The following is a 14157-nucleotide window of genomic DNA, read 5'->3' as shown; positions in this document are numbered from 1 at the left end:
TCTGTGGCGTTAGGGAATATCTGTGGTGCACCTGAGTGTTCATTAGTGCTGAGCATTATTTAGTGTGGTGTCTCACAGTCTCTGGAGAGGTCTACCATTGAGTTGTGAAATGAAGTTAGCCTGTGAGTTGCAGACTAGACAAGAGTGGGAAGCCGGTTCCCAGGGACACTGACAGGATGCTCCATCAGGAGAGTCACTCCTGTCCCCACACTCAGGAACGCATGTGTGGAATGGAGGCACAGCACAGGCCAGGCGGACTGGGACAGCCATGGCTGGCATCTAACAGGCCCCGAGCAAGCCCATGCAGAGCAGTGCAGGAGTCCTGGGCCCTCAGCTGCAATGGCTCAGGGCGGAAGGCCCACGGGGACTCCCCTCTGGAGCCCGGCTTTCAGGGAGTGGAAGAGCAACGTGGTGGCGGGGAGGGGACAGCTGTCAAGCACCAGGGACAGGTCTGCCCGCCCAGGCGCCCGCCTATTTCATGTGATGGCTGGGACAGAGCATTGCAGCTGGCTTCCCCAGAGAGACCACATTACAAATAGACCTAAATGCAGATTTAGACACGTTTAGTGAGCGCTTTCTCCTTGCCAGGGGGAGGCAGAAATATTTAAAGGGTGCTGCGCTTTTCACCCATGGAAAGGACACCCCGGAGTTTTTGGCAGCCTGGGGCGGGGTTGGGGGTGGGGAGTGCGGGCAGCTCTGGGTTCATGGATTCAGGAGGCTGCCTGGGCAAGGCGGGCACCAGTGGCCACAGCGTCCCAGACCGGCCGGCCCCTGACCAAGGGTCTCACCTGTGGAGGGGCGCTAACCGAGAGGGGGCGACGCAGACGGGAGGCGAATGGGGGGCGGGACAGAGCGCAGCCGGGGGTCTCGGTTTGGGGCACCCGGGGCGGGTTTACCGAGGAGCCAGGGAGTTTGAATCTGCGCGGATTCTGTGAAAGCCACGAGCTGGCCTTGGAGAAACGGTGCAGGAGAAGTGGGAAGGGCGTGGGGTGCAGCGCGGAGCGGGGCGCGACCCGCAGGGACCCGGACCAGCCTGCGCGGGCGGCGCGCGCCCCCTTCCCCAGGGCGCGGCGGACACCCCCGCCCGTCCCGGACTCCCGGCAGGGAATCCGGCCCCGGCCTCCCCGCCCCGGCTCGGCCTCTCCCCGCGCCCCCTCCCCCGCGGGGCCGGCAGCCGCGGGGCCGCGACGGGAGCGCAGGGCACCGGCTGCGGAGCGGGCGGCGCGCGGGCCATGGCGCGGGCTGCGGGCGCGCGGGGCCGGCCGGGGCGGTGCGGGCGCCGGCGGTGCGGGCGGGGCGCGCTGGTCGCCTGCGCCGCCTGGACCGCGGGCTGGGCGCTGGCGGCCGCGCTGCTGCTCCGCGCGCACCCGGGCGTCCTCTCCGCGCGCTGCACGGACGACGGGAGCCGGCGCATCCTGGCCGCGCTGGTAGGTCCCGCGGCCGCACTGCCCGCGCCGCGCGGGGGACGGGGGGGGGGGGGGGCGCGCAAGTCCCAGTCCGCGGGCGCGCGAGGGGTGGTCTCTCTCCCCACGTCCACAAAATTGGCCCTTTGTCCCACGAGTCTCCCGGCGGACCGCTCTCCCGCCCCCCGCGCGCGCACAGAAAGTTTGCGGTGGGCTCCGCTCTCCCCGTGGGCAGCCTCCTGGGGCCCGTCCCGCTCGGGGCAGCGGGGTCCGGGCGCTGGCCTGGATGCGGGCCAAGATGCCTCTCAGCTCCCAGTTATCCGGCTCGGGCTCCGGTCTGCGGGTCCAACCTGGGCTTCGCCAGCCTTGCGGAGGCTACGGGCCCTGCCGCCTGCGCCCCGAGCCGCGCTCGCCCCCCGCGCCCCGTGCGCCCGCGGGACCCCAGGCAGAGCGCGCCCCCGGGAAGCGGCTCTGACCGCGGACCCCGTCCTGGGGTAGTGACCGCAGCCTCTGCCCCTCGGGAGGGCGATTGCTCCTCGGCTGGGCGGGGCAGCGGTCCGCGCGCCCTGGGCCCAGATGCTCACCCGTTGCTTCCCAAACGTTGGCTGCTCCTCAGTCTCGGTTTGGTTTGGCAGGTTATGCGCATTAGGAGAATTGAACGAAGGTAGAAATCCCCAAAACAAAGCCAGGAGAGACGAAGATAACAGCTACCACTGTTACGCTGATTTTTGCCGCGTTTACTTATTTCCCCAAACAGTGAGCATCTGAGCATCTGGTGTGAAAAGTGATCTGTTTTCTAAGAAATCTGCAAGCAAGGCATGGAAGTTTCGGCCCAGTTGCTTACATATGGGTGGTGCCTTTGAGACTGTAGGTTTTCAGAACAGGGTAGCATAAAGGTTTTCAAGTAAATGATTGTTTTTTATATAAAAAGTGAGATTGGAAAAATTTAAGAAATAATGAGTGAAACATACCGGCTAAAGCAATCATATCTCCCAACTGAGCCTGACATATGTCATCATGAATTGATCATAATGTAAATGAGACACTCATCATTGATTCCCTCCATCCTACATATCATCTGTCCATCCACTCATCCATCCATCTGTGCATCCATCTATCTATCCACGCAGTCATCCGTGCATCTACCCATGCATCCATCCATGCATCTGCCCATGCATCCATGCATCCATCCACCCACCCACTGTCACACTGACGTTCTATCAAGATTTCCTCAGTAATCCATCAAAAACTTCCTTTCATTTTGGGGGGACTGATTGTTTATAGTGAACAAAGATTAATATGTAGTTTGGCCAGGACAGAATAGTTCTGTTTACAAAAATAATATAAAACAACCTTTTAGATTAAAGTAAAAGATGAACTCCATTTTTCATTTATTTACCTTTGGCTGAGTGGGGAAAGGCTGAATGGGAATGAAATAGCCTAATATACTTTAAGTAATCGCTAATCATGACTTTCCCAGCATTTCAGCCCATAAATTAAAACCAGTTCTGATGCGAGGCTCTGCCAGTACCTCTCCAACAGCAGCCCTGTGGGGTCGTTTTTTGGCTGACCTAAAGCTGAACAGGTCAGTCCTACTTCTGAGGACTCTCCTTTCCTGTCACCTAAACAACGATTTGAAATACCAGGTCTGTCTTCTTAAAGTTCACCTGCCAGGTCTCCGTGAACTAACTTATTGGGGAGCACTATTTGCACGCCTTATCTGAGGCCATGATTTCTCCCACATGCTCAGGACTTGGCTTTCTCTCCCTCTTTTCCTGCCGCACCCCTACCTTCTCCATTCTGACCTGTTGATGTGAGCCCCTCACAGCACCCTGGCTCCCTTTCCTCCAGGACACTGCACTAGCCCGAGGTCTGAACAGGACCCCAGCCTGCAAGCCCAGCTTGCTGGGCCCTTGCTGTCCCCCAGAGGCTGGCACTGTGGCCTCCCAGGGCTCAGCTGAATCAAGCTCCTGTCTCTGGGCTCCCCAAGCACTTTCAATTCATTCTGCCGGTGTTTATCCTTCGTAATAACACTGGCTGTTAGTTTCTGACTGGCCTCCAGACTCTCATTAGCTTTCCCTCTGAATACCGGGGCACAGAGGGAGGAACTGAGCTGAGCCAAAGGGAGCCCTCTCTCTCTGGCAGGGCAGCAGAGTTGTGGGCAACGCCTGGCGTGTTCCCAGGCCCCCAGCACACAGGGGCATCGCCGGCCTGGGGGGGGGGAGTCTAGCTGAGGCTGAGATGGTGCAAATGACAAAGGTGGCTGAAGCACTTAGATGGGAGCCAGGTCTGCTGCCAGCCCCAGGCCCTCCCCACCTCCTGAGGGAGCCCACCACACTCCCTGGCCCTGCAAGAGCCAGCTGGCCTCATTCCAGAGTGGAGCCCTGGGTCTGAGAGCTTTGGATTTTTCTAGTCAGACTGCAGTGCTGCTCTGTACTGCGGCTCTTCAGCTCATCCCATAATCAAGACATCCACATGCCCCCTCTGACTGCCCTGGGAGGTCCCTACAGCCCCACCAGAGGATGGTGCCAGGAGGCTCTCCAGGCCCAGAAACCTTAGGGAACTTTAGGCTGAGCTTGGTAATCCATGTGCCCAGCCAGCTCCTGATCTGCAGGCAGAGCTCTTCACGCAGTGCAGAGAGGGCCAGGCTGCGGGTGCCTGTCTGCTTCCCCAGGACAGGCACTGTGCTAAGTAGTTTTACTTGTATCATTTCATTTAATCCCCTCAACAGCCTCTGGGAGGCATGTGCTTTGACTGTCCCCTTTTCACAGAGGGCAAAACAGAGCCCCAGAGAGGTCAGCTTGCCCTGATTCGTGCAGTTAGTGCGCGTGGAGCCAGAGTGAGCCAGGTGCAGTCTGATAGGAGAGACCCTGGGACAGTGAGTGGCTCCTTCAGTGGGGAGAACAGTCAGTAACCACTGGGCATGGTACAAACAAAAAAAAACAACTACTGGGCATACTTAACCCTCCGCGCATACTGCATTCAAAGCAGCTCAGAACTGTTCCCGAGGACTGTTACTCAGAGGCTTCGTTCCCTTTGGCCAGTTACTCTGGATGGGATTTGACTTAGCTGCCTGCATTCGGGTTCCTTTTCAGTAGGACAGGCTTGTCTTTCTCTGTGATGGAAACCCAGGGCCCCAGCGTTCATCCAGGGCGCATGCCCGGAAAGACTTCATAGGCGGGACATGACTGTTCTCCCGAGAGCTTCGCCACGATTGTGAGTTGCACCATCTAAGCCGTCCAGGGCCAGGGAGGGCTGTAGGTGGACGGCCAGTTGCTCTGAGATTCTGCACAGGGTCACTGCGGGGGAAGGAACTCCATCCACCGTGTGACATGACAACCGCTAACCACATAGGCGGTTAATGCTCCTTAAAAACAAAAACAGCCTGGCCAGCATGGCTCAGTGGTTGAGCGCTGACCTATGAACCAGGAGATCACCGTTCGATTCCCGTCAGGGCACATGCCCAGGTTTCAGGCTCGATCCCCAGTCGGGGGTGTGCAGGAGGCAGCCAATCAATGACTCTCATCATTGATGTTTCTATCTCTGTCCCTCTCCCTTCCCCTCTCTGAAATCAATAAAAGCATTTTTTTTTAAAAAAAGAGCTACTTCAATAGGACCTACTGCTAATAACTTTATGATTGTCTCTAACATGATGACAGTTATTAATTCGTTTGTAACCTTGTAATTTATACTTTAAGTTTGAAGTTCTTTAAATGCTAGATTAAGCCAGAGAAGCTGCAGTGGAAGAAGTTTATGTTCTACATAAGAGGTGCAGGAACTGAAATGCCCAAACCCTGCATCCTACAGGATGACCACAAAGAACAGCCGTGTAATACCTGCGCTCTGTGTGTTTTGCTCTAATGCAAATGGTCTCCTATGACAAATGAGGTCACAGACCTAAGACCTCATCTGGGCACCTCGCTTCACTCCCTGTCCTTTCCGATGCCTAACACCAAGTCCCTTGTGCCTTAATGTGCTGAGCTTCAGAAAACAGCCAACATGAATGTACCCGTCCAAAACCAATAGGCGATATGCCAAATCCAATGATTAGACCATTGTTCAAAATATCTTGCAACTCCTGTTTGGAACTGCCTTCCAAATTTGCAGGGGCCAATCTTGGATAGGTTTCACTTCAATTTGAATTTGATTTCATCAATGCAGTACAGTTTTGTAGGGAAGGCTGAGCTGTGGGGAGCCCGAGGCAGGGGTGAGGGGAATCCCTGGATGGTGCAAGGAACTCAGGTGGGTCCTTCAGTGAGAGCCTGGGACAGAGGAGCATCCCTACCAGCAGGTGGCGCTGCTGCAGGGGAAGGTTGATTTACTCTAGCAGGGTAGGAAGCATTTGTGCCAGGTAGAGATGCAGGAATGGTTTTTTTTTGTTTTTTTTTAGATTTTTTAAAAATTGATTTTTTAGGGAGAGAGGAAGGAAGAGAGGGAGAGAGAGAAAAACATCTATTCGAGAATGAAACATTGATTGGCTGCCTCCGGTATGCCCCCCACTGGGGATTGAGCCTGCCCTGACTGGGAATTGAACCGGCAACCCCTCAGTGCACGGGGTGATGCCCAAACAACTGAGCCATACCAGCCAGGGCAGGAATGGCATATTTTATAGGACACCCCAGTCTGTCACACACAGGCCTACGCTCTGACCTTGCTCTCCACACCCTGAACCAGCCTGGTTCTCTGAACACCTTGTCTGCTGGGCAGACGTGCAACTTGTCTTTCAAAGTTGAGCTCAGATGCATCTCTCCAGGAAGAAGCCTCCCTGGCCCCTGGCTTTTAATGACCAGGGCTGGGTGAAACTTGCATTCCTCAGATGACCAGATCCCCTGTACCCATGACCTTGGTTGACCTTCACAGGTCTCCCGTGACAATGTTATCATCCCATATTACAGATTTGAAAACAAGCCCCACACCTAGTGAGGGGGCAGAGCCCAGAGGCAAACCCAGTTTCCCCAAACCACACCTGGCTGTGTTCCTACCTTGCCCAGTCACACTCCTCTGTCACTGATGAGTTTCGAAGGCAGCCACTCCTTTCTCTGAACTCTGGAGCCTGGTACGTGCAGTGGGATCATGGCCCGGCTCAGCTCAGGTACAGCTGGACTGGGTTTGGAAGGAGGCATTGTTAATTGCAAGGTGGCCAGGTGAGCTGAGGCAGGCGGGCCTTGCCCGTGGCCATTCCTCTAGCAGGTCCTGGCTGCACTGTCTTCTTAGGGATGACTGCAGCGTGGTGGTGGCTGGGTCACCAAGTCCCCCATGTGGCACCCATCAGAAGGGCCCCTGATGTTTAGGAGAAATGCCCCACCCAAGGGCTCCTGGTTGCGGTCCTCATCACCACCTGGAGCCAAACACTCTCTCCACGTCCACAATTTGTCCCACGTGGTTCCTCTCTTCTGAAGGGCGTCCCTGGTGCTGTCCCCTCTCTAGTCCTGTGGACACCAGCAGCTGTGAGTCGTTCTCATTTCCATTTCCTGCAGTGAGTTCTCTGACCCCCATAACCCTTCTGGAGCCTCACAGGCCACCCAAGCAGAAGGGCCAGGATGTGGCCCTGGGGCCCACCTCTGGAGATCTGACGTGGCTGTCCTTGGATGGGGCTTATAGCTTGGGGACCCTCCCACCTGGCCCAGCCTCAGTGACAGGCAAGGAAACAGAAACCCAGATGGCAAAACACATCACTCACCTGGATGGTCAGAGACGTCCTTCTGGGCTCTGGGTGTTTTGATTCTGAGGCTCTAGTCCTGGGCCTGATTGAGGAACGTAAATACGAGGCACTTTTTTTTAAATCCTCACCTGAGGATATTTTTCCATTGATTTTTCAGAGACAGTGGAGGGGGGGGAGAAACACTGATGTGAGAGTGAGAGAGAGAGAGGGAGACATTGATGTGAGAGAGGCACATCAGCTGGTTGCCCCGGCACGCATCCCAATCAGGGACAGGGATGGAGCCTGCAACCAAGGTGCGTGCCCTTGGCTGGAATCAAACCGGGGCCCCTTCAGTCCGGGTGCCAACACTCTAACCACGGAGCACACTGGCCAGGACACTATGAGGCACTTTGAAGTCTTGTACTTAACTATGCACTGACCCAGAGGCCCTGCGTGGCTCAGATTGGCGAGGTTCCTCTCAAGGGCCGATGAGGAGTGTCCTGGGCTCACCTGCACACCCTTTACCCGCCTCCCCCCTCCTCCCCCGTCTTGTGACCACTGTCTCTTCCTTCCAGTGCCAGGACTACCAGGGCGGCCGCCTGGCGGGTGACCTCTGCGAGGACCTGTGTGTGGCGGGGACGCTGAGGTACCGGCGTTGTCTGTACTATGAGGGGGGCAAGAAGGTGCTGCGGGCGGACTGGCGCGGCCGCCCCGTCATCCTCAAGTCCAAGGAGGAGGCCTTCACCAGCTTCCAGCCGCCTGGCCTACTGGAGGACCCGGCCGGGGACGGGGGACAGGGCCTCCCCGAGGCAGAGCTGCTCCTGCTGGTGGCCGGGGAGGCCAGAAGCGCCCTGGGCCTGGAGCCCATGGGCAGCCTGGGACCGCTGTGGCCGGGGCGCCCGGGTGCGCACCGTCGGGGCCAGCTGGCCAGCCTGTGGTCACTGGCACAGCAGGAGGAGTTCGTGCTGCTCAGCTCCCTGCGTGGGCTCAGCCCGCATGCCCTGCCTGTGCTGGGCTCCTGCGGCCACTTCTACGCCGTGGAGTACCTGGCGGCCGGCAGCCCCCAGCACCGGGCGCTCTTCCCCCTGGACGGGGCCTCGCGGGGCCAGGCCCAGGCCGTGGGTGACATGGCGCTCAGCTTCCTGGACCTGGTGAGACATTTCGACAATGACTTCTCCCACCCCCTCCACCTGTGCGACGTCAAGCCCGAGAACTTCGGCATCCGGAGGGACTTCACGGTGAGTGTCCCTGGGCGGATGGATGTGCCACGTCCAGGAGGAAGGGTTGGGTCTGAGGGTTGGAAATGAGAGCGTTTCTGAAGTCCCGGGACACACGGTAACGTCACACAGCCGCGTAGTCTGGACAACCCCGCCCAGCCCAAGCTGCTGTGAGAATTCAAAGGACAGGGGCTCCTCACCCCACCCCCGGAGCAGGGGTTATAACTAAAGGCTGGACAGCAGGAGCCCAGGGCCCGAGAGGCATGTCCTCCCCAGGGCAGTTCTGGGTCCGGTTTCTCGGGGAAAGCAAACTCTTGCTGACGGCAGAAGGCAGTGTTGAGGGGCCACGGAGGACGAGGGGGATGGCCTTGGGGACCTTCGTCAACGTAAGAAACATTCAAACCTGTAGAGAATTTTTATGAGTTTATTTGAGCCAAACTGTCGGCAGTTTCTGGGAAGCAAACCATCAATGGATTGAGATAGTGCTCCAGAGAATGGCAGTTGTACACCTTTTATTTTTTATTATTTATTATTATTTTAAAAAGATATCTATATTGATTTCAGAGAGAGGAAGGGAGAGGGAGAGAGAGATAGAAACATCAATGATGACAGTCATTGATCAACTGCCTCCTGCACGATCCCTGCTGGGAATCGAGCCCCAACCCGGGCATGTGCCCTGAGCAGGAATCGAACCTCGATCTCCTGGATCCTAGGTCGATGCTCAACCGCTGAGCCACGCCAGCCGGGCAGTTATGCACCTTTTAAAAAATACATTACAATCAAAAGAGAAGATATAAGTGGGTTACATGAAATCCATTGGTGACAGATGAGGGGGGCGGGAGGAGGCAAAGCGGGGAAGCCTCTGGGGTTGGATGGACACGCACTTCTTTTACACAGGTGGGTGCAGGATAGTTAACGGTCCACAGTTAACACAGTAACGATGGGATCTGTGGTCTCTGCAGAGGGTGCCTGTGCTTTAAGGGGTCTGGAAAAAGGAAATTACTTGGACATCCCAAAGGTATGTTATCCTAGGTGCAAAAACACAACAGACAGGCTCAGTTAAGGTGAAGATTGACTTTTATTGGGAAGATGCCGGCCTAGGACATGACCACCCGCCATGAACTGCTTTTAGTTAGAGTTTTAATGTCAGACCATCCTGTGTGGTTACGTTAGGTCTCTGAGTTTGTGAGGTGGCTCCAGGCAGGAAGAATTTTAGGATTCTCCCCATACAATGTGAGAACACCCCCTTGCAGGTCTTCTGATTTGTTGGGTCCCCGTTTCTATTTTGGGCATTTATAGCTTTGCTCACAGTGGCTGTGATCCATCCTAGCCCATGCACAAAAATTAAAAAATGACTCTGGCTCCCCTGGGAGACAAGAAGGGAACCATCCATAACGGTAGAGAGAGAAACTGCAAGGAGCTGAAATTCCATCTGGGGGCCCAGGGGAGGCTGGGGGGATGGCCAGAAACTGTAGGAAAAAGAGAAGGGCCTGCAGCCCCAGTAACGCACTAGAAGGGCAATAGGTCGTTAGCACAGCCTAATACGTTCTCAGTCTATTACCCAGTGCATATGAAGGGAGCTATTTCTTTTGGCTAAATAATGAGACGGGAGAAGCTGATTAAGATGATAATTTCTGTTTGCTGTGCCTGAATTAGTAATTAGGCAAAGCTCTTAACGGAGAAATTTCCCTGCTCTTTTTTCATCCTTCCCCCCCAAATCTGAATAAATTATTTCCCCCCCTCCGTTTCGCTGAATACTCCCCGAGAAGCTTAAGTGCCTTCCGGCATCAATCCTGAGCAAGAAACAGAGACAAATGAGCCCTTTCCTGAGACGCTACCAAGGGGAGAAGGGACGGGTGACGTCGACCTGTGGAGGCTTGTGAGATGCCACAGACCCCCTCAGATTCATCACCTCTTCTAATAGCTTTTTAATACCTTGGAGCTATAACCTGCTTGACTTGGGCCGACTCCAGGCTTCCTCAGGTTAGAGCGCATCTTTTCTGCTTTAAATTCAGGTGGTGGAGGGAAACCAGGGTGACTTACACACTAGTCTTGTTCTGATCTTGAAGCCTCTTTGGTTTGAAGCCAAGAAGAGAAATCTGAGGTTCCAGGGGTCCCAGTGCTCACGCTGACGATGGGGCGTGGAGCCCGACTATACGGGATCAGGCTCCAATTCTAGAACTTGGACGCTGTCGTGTCCCCCGACGTGTCCATCGGGCCAGTCGGTTGCAAACCAGCTGCCTCAGGTGACGGAGGTGCCCTAGGAAGACGACTTGGGCACCGTCCGCCTGGTTTTCGCCTTTGCACCTACAGACCTGCCTCCTGGACGCAGTTTCCTTTACCCGCTTATGCTCACGGGGGCGGATGATCGGCCTCCCGCTGCTGCGTAATCCTGACCCTTGAAAGACGGGCACCAAAATGGTAAAACAAAGAGGGGGAGTCCATTTTTGTTTTGTTAACGGTCACCCGAGGATATTTTTTGCATTGATTTTTAGAGAGAGTGGGAGGGAGGGAGGGGGAGAGAGAGAGACAGAGACAGAGAAACATCAATGTGAGAGAGACACGTCGATTGGCTGCCTCCCTCACGAGCCCCAACCAGGGCTGGGAATCGAACCCGAGACCCTTTGGTGTGGGGGTTGATGCTCCAACCACTGAGCCACACCAGCCAAGGCAATTCGTTTTTAAGACACGTCAGAGATGCTACTTTTAAGGCTGAGAAACGTTTAGAGATGGAAAGGGCTGCTTCCCTTATGGTCCCGAATCCTGGGCTTTTGCCGGTGACAGCAGGGGTCCTTCCGCAGTGAAAGCCCCGTGATGATGACCTGTGCCCGCTGCTTGTGCAGCACAGTCCGAGTTTCCCAGCGTGGCCTGGGCGTGACCACTGGCTGCAGAGCCCTGTGACCCGGCCCCTGTGACACCTGTTTCCGCACCCTGGACGGAGGCCCTGCGCAGGCTCCCTCGACGCCAAGCCGGTGCCCCTCCGTTACCCGGTGCTGTTTGGTTACAGGTGGTGGCTATCGACGTGGACATGGCCTTTTTTGAACCTAAAATGAGGGAAATCCTTGAGCAGAATTGCACAGGGGATGAAGACTGCAATTTCTTTGACTGTTTTTCAAAGTGTGATTTGCGAGTCAACAAGTGTGGTGCACAGAGAGTCAACAGCAACCTGCAGGTGAGTGGAGGTGACACTGCTCCCTGGTTCCTCCACCCACTGGGGCTGCAGCACCCCGGAAACGCAGATGGTCACCCTCCCTGTGCCACCTGGGCCTGATGTGGGCTGTGGGGGCAGGGTCAGTGGGAGGTGGGTGGTCATTCTTTGTTGTCTGCCCCATGAGATTGTTGGCCAGGTGACACCATGGGGTCCAACAGATGCAGCTCCCAGCAAAGCCAGCTTGGGTCCCCCTGACCCCAGCTATAGGGGCTGCAATAGCTGTTCTCTCTGGGTCTACTTTTTGCATCTACACACACACACTCACACTCAGAACGAGTTTAAGAATGAAAAGAGTACAAAGCAGTCCCAAAAAACTGGGCAACTAGAGGTACGTCCACAGTCCAGACAGGCGAGATGTCAGGCTAGCAGGTGGGTAATAGAAGGAGAGAGAACTCGTGTCCCACGTCCAGGGGTCAGTGATCAGCAGGAATCGATGCTGGTCCAGGCTTCCAGATCAGTCTAGAGTCAGGGAGGCCCCAAAGGCAGGCTCCATACCCCTCAGAGGGAACACTCTCTCTTTTTTGGGCAGAAGTCACCTGCCCTCGGCCCTCACCTGAGGCCCACCCTGTATATAAAGGACTCTTACTGATCCATTAAGAGGCAAGTGGGTGCTCAAAACACAGAAAACCAGCGATGTGGTGGCAGAGCCGGTGGCTGTCCTCACACCCACCGAGGGGCTGCTCCTTACGCGGCGGTTACTGCCTGTGACTTCCTGCTTCCTTTGTCCTCGGAAATGCACTCAGTCCTTTGTGACGTGTCACCCAGAACTTCCCCACCTGCCCTGAGGCCAGAAGTGGACTTTACCTGACACGAGGGAACTTCTCCCTGATGTGGTTATTCGTGGGGCTGAGTGTTTAAGTTCCAGAAGGGAAGGCACCTGCTGGAGTCCACAGGTGTCTGCAGGAGCCTCCCAAAGGCCCCTGTGGTGGGGGGGGCAGAGCTGAGGTCTGTGGAAGGACCCTGGCAGGCTTGGGGCTCCCAGGGGATCCGCTGCCCCAAATGAATGTCTCACTGTCCTTTCCTCAGGTCGTCTGTGACAAAATCTTCCGACACTGGTTCCCCTCCGCTCTCCGGGGCTCTGCCATTTCCTCCCGGCTCCAGCGACAATTGCGGGAGGCTGTGCAGGAGTGTGCAGACCTGGGCAGCCCCCCAAGAGCGGCCCCCACCATGTTCTGGAAGCTTCGGGGCCTCCTCCAAGCTGCGCTGAGGGAACTGCGGGCGGCGGAGGAGTAGCCACTGCCGGACTTTCAGACACTCGCTCGGGAGAGGTGGCTTCTGCGTAGCCTTAAGAGGAGATCTTGTCACCGTGCCAGTGGATGGTCCCTGAGATGCTGTGGCTCCCAAGGCGCAAGGCCACCCACCACCGTCTCCATCAAGCACCCGCTGCTGTGACCTGCGCCTCCTTCTGTCCCGTCCCGGCCTGAGTCCTCATTGGAGAGACCATCCTGGCCTCTGACCATCACCCTGGAACGTGACATGGGGGCGGTGGGCACAGTGTTTGCTGCTGGAGGGCCCTGCGCCCCGACACAGCATAGGCCCCTCTGTGCAGGGGCCGTCGGGACGGCGCTGTGCTCGGAACAGTTTCCAGCTGTTCTCGCTGCAGGTGGTGGCTGTGTAAAAATGCACGTGTGCATAGGTGTGAGCACGTGTGCAACTAAGCGGGTGTGTGGGCAGGTGTGAGGTGTGAGTCGGTGAGTGAGCAGGTGCGTGTATAAGGTGAGTGTGTGAGGTGTGAGCAGTTGAGTGTGAGCAGGCGAGTGAGGGGAGTGTGAGCAGGCGAGTGAGCAGGCGAGTGAGCAGGCAAGTGAGCAGGTGAGTGTGAGCAGGCGAGTGTGAGCAGGCGAGAGTGAGCAGGCGAGTGTGAGCAGGTGAGTGAGCAGGTGAGTGTGAGGTGAGTGAGCAGGTGAGTGTGAGCAGGTGAGTGTGAGCAGGTGAGTGTGAGGTGAGTGAGCAGGCGAGTGTGAGCAGGCGAGTGTGAGCAGGCGAGTGTGAGCAGGTGAGTGAGCAGGTGTGCGCTGCAGGACGGGGAAGGTGGCGTCTCCGCTGTGCCCTCTGGGGCCGCTGGCCAAGCCGGGAGAGCTCCTTTCCTTTGGCTTAAACGCAGTCGGGACGCAGCCGCCCTGTCGGGGAGCGAGTGAGGGTGGCTCGTGCTGACGGTGGTGAGGGCCCCAGGCTCTACGGGCTGTTGTGGGGAGCACTGGGCCCGAGCGCAGTCTGTCTTCCTGGGGGGCTGCTCTTGTAGTGACACACCCCACGCCAGTCCTCTGCCCCTGCCCCCCCGAGATCCAGACAGAGGGGAGCGGCCTGCTCGTGTTGCACCCATTTCCCAGGTCAGCGCCTCTACTTGCGTGGGCAGAGACCGCGGCAAGTCCAGCGGCTCGAGGTCCCGGGGCTCCCGAGCCGGGTCCGAAGGCCCAGAGTCTCCTGCCAGGCCGCTCGCCACCACCAGGGCCCCGTCTCACCGACTGAAGTTCATAAAGGGGCCCGTCGTGGTAAATACGAACGCCTCCCCCTGCATTTGTGCTCCTTGCAGGGAGGAAAGGCCCGTCGGTCACTCTGGGGCAGGAGGACATGAAAACTAACGTTTGACTCTGCAGAGGACAGAACTGGCCTGTATGCGGGAGCAGAAGCGAGGCTCGGCGTGCCCAGGGCCTCCGCGGGCCTCCGGTTGGGGGCTCTCGACGA

The 14157-nt window shown here is 56.9% G+C and overlaps 1 protein-coding gene across 1 annotated transcript; it reads left to right on the top strand.

The window, feature by feature from the left end:
- Nucleotides 1-1217: 1217 nt before the first annotated feature.
- Nucleotides 1218-12705, top strand: DIPK1C (divergent protein kinase domain 1C). Its single transcript, XM_087818606.1, has 4 exons — nucleotides 1218-1427; nucleotides 7620-8282; nucleotides 11269-11433; nucleotides 12499-12705. The coding sequence occupies exons 1-4, from the start codon at nucleotides 1233-1235 to the stop codon at nucleotides 12703-12705; spliced, it is 1230 nt and encodes a 409-aa protein (XP_087674732.1). The 5' UTR covers nucleotides 1218-1232.
- Nucleotides 12706-14157: the final 1452 nt, after the last annotated feature.

The sequence above is a fragment of the Miniopterus natalensis genome, chromosome 7, assembly GCF_054644295.1.
Source record: "Miniopterus natalensis isolate mMinNat1 chromosome 7, mMinNat1.hap1, whole genome shotgun sequence".
NCBI lineage: Eukaryota > Metazoa > Chordata > Mammalia > Chiroptera > Miniopteridae > Miniopterus > Miniopterus natalensis.
This window is presented reverse-complemented; position numbering and strand designations above follow the sequence as displayed.

Coding starts and splice junctions, on each gene's coding strand:
- DIPK1C (XM_087818606.1), top strand. CDS start 1,233: ATGGCGCGGGCTGCGGGCGCGCGGGGCCGGCCGGGGCGGTGCGGGCGC. Junction 1,428..7,619: donor GGCGCATCCTGGCCGCGCTG/GTAGGTCCCGCG, acceptor TCTTCCTTCCAG/TGCCAGGACTACCAGGGCGG. Junction 8,283..11,268: donor GCATCCGGAGGGACTTCACG/GTGAGTGTCCCT, acceptor GTTTGGTTACAG/GTGGTGGCTATCGACGTGGA.